General features: G+C 38.3%; 1 protein-coding gene across 1 annotated transcript; it reads right to left on the reverse strand.

Moving 5' to 3' along the window:
* Positions 1–3934: 3934 nt before the first annotated feature.
* LOC128034796 (uncharacterized) lies at positions 3935–4925 on the reverse strand. The gene is made up of 2 exons (XM_052623636.1): positions 4776–4925; positions 3935–4270 (listed from the first exon to the last, which is right to left on the reverse strand). The coding sequence occupies exons 1-2, from the start codon at positions 4923–4925 to the stop codon at positions 3935–3937; spliced, it is 486 nt and encodes a 161-aa protein (XP_052479596.1).
* Between the last annotated feature and the right edge of the window lie 1075 nt (positions 4926–6000).

Raw genomic sequence — 6000 nt, forward strand, 5'->3', positions numbered from 1 at the left:
TTTTTAACTAAATAACCCTACTAATCGTCCAAAACCTTATAAAAATAGTATATTTACCATTCAAGTCCACTTACTTTCATTCATTAAGCCATTTAATCATTCAAATCTAATAGTAATCAAATTTTACATCCTTTACGATTTAGTCCTTTTAATTAATTAACTATTTAAACATTAAAATTTCTTAACAAAACTTTAATACAACCATAATAACACTCGTAAATATTTATAAAAATATTTAAGACTCGATTTATAGAAACGAGGTCCTGATACCTTATTTTCTAAAATCACTTGACTTTAGGGTCTTACCACTTGAACTTAATTAATCATTTATATAACATAAATTACCATATCATAAACCTTTTTAAAACCATATTTGACTCGTAAATATTAAACAATAATATTTACAAACTTACTCATCGGGCTTGTGGCCTGAAAATCACTGTTTTCGACACCATTAAAAAATGGGTTGTTACTAAATGTGTAAAACAAAACAAGTAAATGGAACAAGAATGCCATGACAAAATCACTATGAAAAAGGGTTAAGAAACTACGATGTTGATTAGGATGGCTGGGATTACTAATGAATCTACCTTCACTAACTATTAATGCCACAACAAAGTCGTGAATATTCTACCGCTCGATAGGTTTCTACTGTAGTATGCTTCTCTTGAGAGCAAGACCTTGGGTTACCTCTCCTAGGGCACTATATGTCTAGAGACTTTGAGTTTGAGTACCACTAATATTTTCTACCTTCTTTCGTATGAGGCAAGGCTCTATGTCTAAAGATTGTTGTGAATAAGTGATTAATCATTCACTCATATTATCCAACTTCTATCCAGTTAACCTAACCCTATCGAAATTAAGTTATCTTTATAAACCTGCCGTACATTCGTCAATGTACAGCCTGCATGTAACATGAAATACCATCGAATAAAATATTAGAACAAACCTAACTTAAACTTTAAACATTAATAGAAATAAAGTTTTCATCAAAGTAATCCTTAGCCTAAGAGATTTAGCTCATTATTGGGCAAATCAACTTTGAGTTTAATACGATAACCAACATTATCAATAAAAAATAAGCTTTAAAAGAAGCACAATAAGAAACAAATGAGGAAATCTGAGTTGGATAGCTTTTGCCTATCCAACTCTCAACACAGGCAGCGCAATGTCTTGTGGCTGCCAAAGATGATTACAGTCGTTTTGCTCCTTCTTCTGCCGCCCTCGTTCTTGGCCCCTACTCAATACTCTCTGTTTTATCTAAAGCTGTTCGCCCTAATTAGGGTTCCCTACTTGGATTTTATAAGTTTCACCTTTTAGGGTATGTAACACCACAAACTCGACCTAGAAGTTATGGACGGATCTGTTGTGTCACATCAAAGTGTCATTTGAAAATTTAAACTCGCTTTTTTTGTTTCTAAGTTGAAGATAAACCCCTTTTTATTATTAATTAGTCGAAACATCTGTCTTGTTATTTGATATTAATTTAATCAATTAATCTAAAATCGTAAAAGCTTTTTAAATCCTATTATTTAAAACTCGTGTCTTTAAAAATGGTAATTACTTTAAAAGTCGTCTTCTCCTAAACTAGCAGTTTAAAATATGAAAGTAAAAGCCCAATTAAAAATTTAAACCCAATTAAAGGCCTTATTACAAAAACAAAACCCAACTTATTATTTAAATTAAATTCAAAGCAAATATGAAAAACAGTGTTTGTGTGGCCATCTCCGAGTCCCTCGTAGCACCGAATCGTCTATGGCTGAGGATTACTTGCACAGTTAAAGGAAAGGGTGAGTTTACGAAACTCAGTGTGTAATCCCCTTCTAGAAAAACACCATGCAACATGCAGAATCAGTCTGGGCCTAAGCCCTATACAATATCAATACAGCGTGGGCCTTAGTCCATTACAGTAACAGTGTGGGCCTTAGCCCAATACAGTAATCAATACAATGCAATAATGCAACCCATCCCAATCCAGCCAACACACCACTCCGTACCACCAATACACCATGTGGGGATAAAATCGACCCACCCAACTAACACACCAATATTGTAGCAAAGCTGCTAGTAATAGTGATGCAAAGAAAGTCGCCAATAAAGAACGCAAAGAAAGCTACCAAGAATAAAGATATGTGGCAAAGCCACCAGTACAGTATACTTCCCCTATATCAGAATCCCAACCCCATGCGGAATGTCATGTCATAAATCATACGTGTATGCAATATGTCATACTCAGTAACAGTCATATATATATCATAGAGCAAATCAATCATACCCATATTTCAACTCCTAGGGGTATAACAGTCATTTTACCCTTTGGGGGTATTCGGTCATTTTATCCTTTAAGGGTATTTAGGTCATTTTACCCCTCAGAGGTATTTCGATCATTTTACCCTTCGGGGGTATTTCAGTTATTTTAGGTCCATTACGGCCTAAGCCCATAAAAATGCTCATGGAGGCCTCTATAGCTCAACACCATGTTTCGTGGCTCGGTTTACCACACGAGCTTTCGCACGCACATATGGTCTCAGCGCTGGCTTTTCGACTTTTCGACTTTTTAGCTTTTGCCGATTTGCAGTTGAGAAAGGGTGTGATTACACACATGTTTATGAGAAGAGTGTTGTTTCCACGTATGCCCACCTAGAAACAAACATAACCCTGAAGTTAGTCCATTAATAGTTGGGTAAAAACGCCCTCTTAATACACTTAATCTAAAAACACCCTCCTACCTTGAAAGAACGTTTAGCACAAAGGTTGCGTTTTTATTTTCGATCACGTACAAACCACCATACTTGAAGGAGATCCTAAGACCGCAACGAGTAACACCATAAGAAAAGAATTAACCATAGGCAATCAAATAGTAAAGAAGAAGAGTACTCGATTATGGGAATAAGAAAAGAAGAGAACAGGTTTACTCAGGTGAGGAGTATAACCACTTACCGATAGTTAGAAACCTGCAGCACAAGAACGACAACGTATAAAATGAAATAACTAATAAGTGATATTCGACCAAGAGGTAAAAAGGAGAAAGAATCCAGACAGAGACAAACTGATGAAATTAAAAGGTTATTCGGCCAAAGACGAAGAAAAAAGAGAAGAGAAAGTTGACCGACAGAGAAGAGAAGAGAGAGAAGAGAATTCGGTCAACAAAGGGAGAGGGAAAAGAAAGAATGAATAAGCAAAAAAGAAAAATACACAAACCCGAGACAAGATTTGGCACTAAAAGCGAATAGGTGAAAAACGAAATTGACCCAAAAATTGAATAACTTTAGTCCTTAAAGACCAATTTCGACAAATGCTCCCCAAAAAGCTCTTCCAAATACTGAAAATAACACACTTTTTCCCCCTAGCCGAATTCGCAATGTTGGAATACCCCAAACGATACACACTCCCCCCTCTCATCAAATTCCTTAATTTTCTCCTAAGAATAATCCCCTTATCCCTCGATTTTTTCCACCACATCCTCCTCAACTCCCCCAACCACTCCATTCAAAATCCACAGTATTTCAGTCAAACTCCACCACCTCACAGCATAGATGATAAAATTAAACACTCCACAGTGCAACTCAGGATTCGAACCTTAGACCTTAAGAGTACTTCACATGCCACTTACCACTGTACCAATCGGCTCTTTGTGTCATAAAACAAGCACAAATATTTATAAGGCCTATGTGCCAGCGTCCAGATTCAATTAAGAGGAAAACTAAAATTTTTGCAAATGCCAAGACTTAAACCTAGGCCTTTCAAACACTCCCAAACACACCCAAATCACTTAGCCATTAAAGCAAACAAGCAACTTTGTCAAAACATGAAAAAAATTAAAGACTTATATTTTGGGGCGTTACAACTCTACCCCCTAAACGAAATTTCGACCTCGAAATTTACTTGGTCAAAAAAGATGAGAGTATTGCTGTCGCATCGCCTCTTCGAGTTCTCACGTGGCTTCTTCTGAATTGTGGTTACGCCAAAGCACCTTGACTAATGGAATAGATTTCTTTCTCAGTACTTTAACCTTACGGTCCAATATCTGCACTGGCTCCTCCTCGAAGGTTAGATCTGGCCTAATCTCGATCTCCTCAACTGGTACTATGTGTGTGGGATCAGAGCGATAACACCTTAACATGGAGACGTGGAACACATCGTGAATCCGGTCTAATTCTGGAAGCAACTGAAGTTGATAAGCGACCAGTCCTACACGCTTCAGCATACGGTAAGGCCCAATGAACCTAGGGCTAAGCTTACCCTTCCGTCCAAACCTCAGTATATTTTTCTATGGAAAACCTTGAGAAATAGGTAATCCCCTACAGAATACTTAATCTCTCGGCGTTTAAGATCTGCATAAGACTTCTGCCTATCAGATGCTTCCTTCAACCGGTCTCAAATCAGTTTTACCTTTTATTCGGTATCAGAAACTAACTCTGGCCCCAAAACTCGTCGCTGCCTAGCTCAGCCCAACAGGTAGGAGTACGACACCTACGACCATATAACGCCTCGTACGATGCTGTTTGAATACAGGACCGGTAGCTATTATTATACACAAACTCCACTAGCTGCAAATAATCTTCCCAACTGCCTCAGAAATCCACTACACAACACCTTAACATATCCTCTAGTGTTTGAATCACCCTCTCTGACTGACCATCTGTCTAGGGATGAAACGCAGTACTAAAGTCCAGTCTTATACCTAAAGCCTCGTGTAACTTCTTCCAAAATCGAGACGTAAAGTGAGGATCTCTATCTGACATTATAGAAACTGGTACCCCATGCAGTCTTACAATCTCAGCCACATACAGTTTAGCCAACTTTTGCAAAGAGTAATCAGTACGAACTGGTATGAAATGAGCAGATTTTATCAATCTATCTACAATAACCCATACCGAATCATTCCTGATAGGCGTTAAGGGCAGCCCACTCACAAAATCCATGGTTATTCTCTCTCACTTCCAAAGTGGAATCTTAACTGGCTGTAATAACCCTGAAGGTAACTGATGCTCAACTTTCACTTGCTGACAAGTTAAACACTTACCCATAAAATCAGTTACTTCACGTTTCAGTCCTGGCCACCAGTACAACTCACGAAGATCTCGATACATTTTATTCCCGCCAGGGTGCATGACAAAAGGACTACTATGCACCTCTCGTAGAATAGAATGCTTCAAATCATTATCCCTCGGTACATAGACTCTCCTATGGAAACACAGTACTCCTTCACTATTTAACCAAAAATTTGAAGTTTCCCTATTCTCAACCTGAGGGAAACGAAGAACCAGTGATTTATTGAACAACTGTTTACCCTTAATCTGATCAGTCCACGTTAGTCTAACTTGTAGCTCAGCCAACAAACTACCATCATCAAACAAGCTGAGACGAGTAAGCATCACTCTCAAATCAGATACAGCCCTACGGCTAATTGCGTCAACTACCACATTAGCCTTACCAGGATGGTATTCACTCGAGCAATCAAAATCCTTAAGCAGCTCTATTCACCTTCGCTGCCTAACATTCAACTCCTTCTGAGTGAGGAGGTACTTAAAACTCTTGTGATATGTGTAGACAGTACACTTCTCACCGTAGAGATATTGCCTCCAAATTTTTAGCGTGAATACCACTGCAGCTAACTCCAAGTCATGAGTAGGGTAATTCGCCTTGTGAGGCTTAAGCTGATGAGACGCATAAGCAACCACCTTACCCTCCTACATCAGTACACAACCCAAACCAACGTGTGATGCATCACCGTAGACAGTGAATTCTTTCCTAGACTCTGGTTGTATTAAGACAGGGGCGTCAGTTAGAACTTTCTTCAATTCTCAAAACTTTTTTTCTGCTTATCAGTCTAGTTAAACGATACTCCTTTACGCAGCAACTTAGTCAGTGGTGCAGCAATTAAGGAAAACCCCTCAACAAAACGTCTATAATACCCTGCCAAACCTAGAAAACTTTGAATCTCAAATACGGTCTTAGGTGGTTTCCAGTCTAGTATAGTTTCAATTTTTTGAGGAT

Source organism: Gossypium raimondii, chromosome 11 (assembly GCF_025698545.1).
Source record: "Gossypium raimondii isolate GPD5lz chromosome 11, ASM2569854v1, whole genome shotgun sequence".
NCBI lineage: Eukaryota > Viridiplantae > Streptophyta > Magnoliopsida > Malvales > Malvaceae > Gossypium > Gossypium raimondii.

Bases quoted from the DNA above. Each gene is read 5' to 3' on its own strand.
- LOC128034796 (XM_052623636.1), bottom strand. From the start codon at position 4,925: ATGGATTTTGTGAGTGGGCTGCCCTTAACGCCTATCAGGAATGATTCG. The intron at 4,271-4,775 runs GTAAGACTGCAT...GGTTTTCCATAG, and splicing joins AACTGTATGTGGCTGAGATT to AAAAATATACTGAGGTTTGG.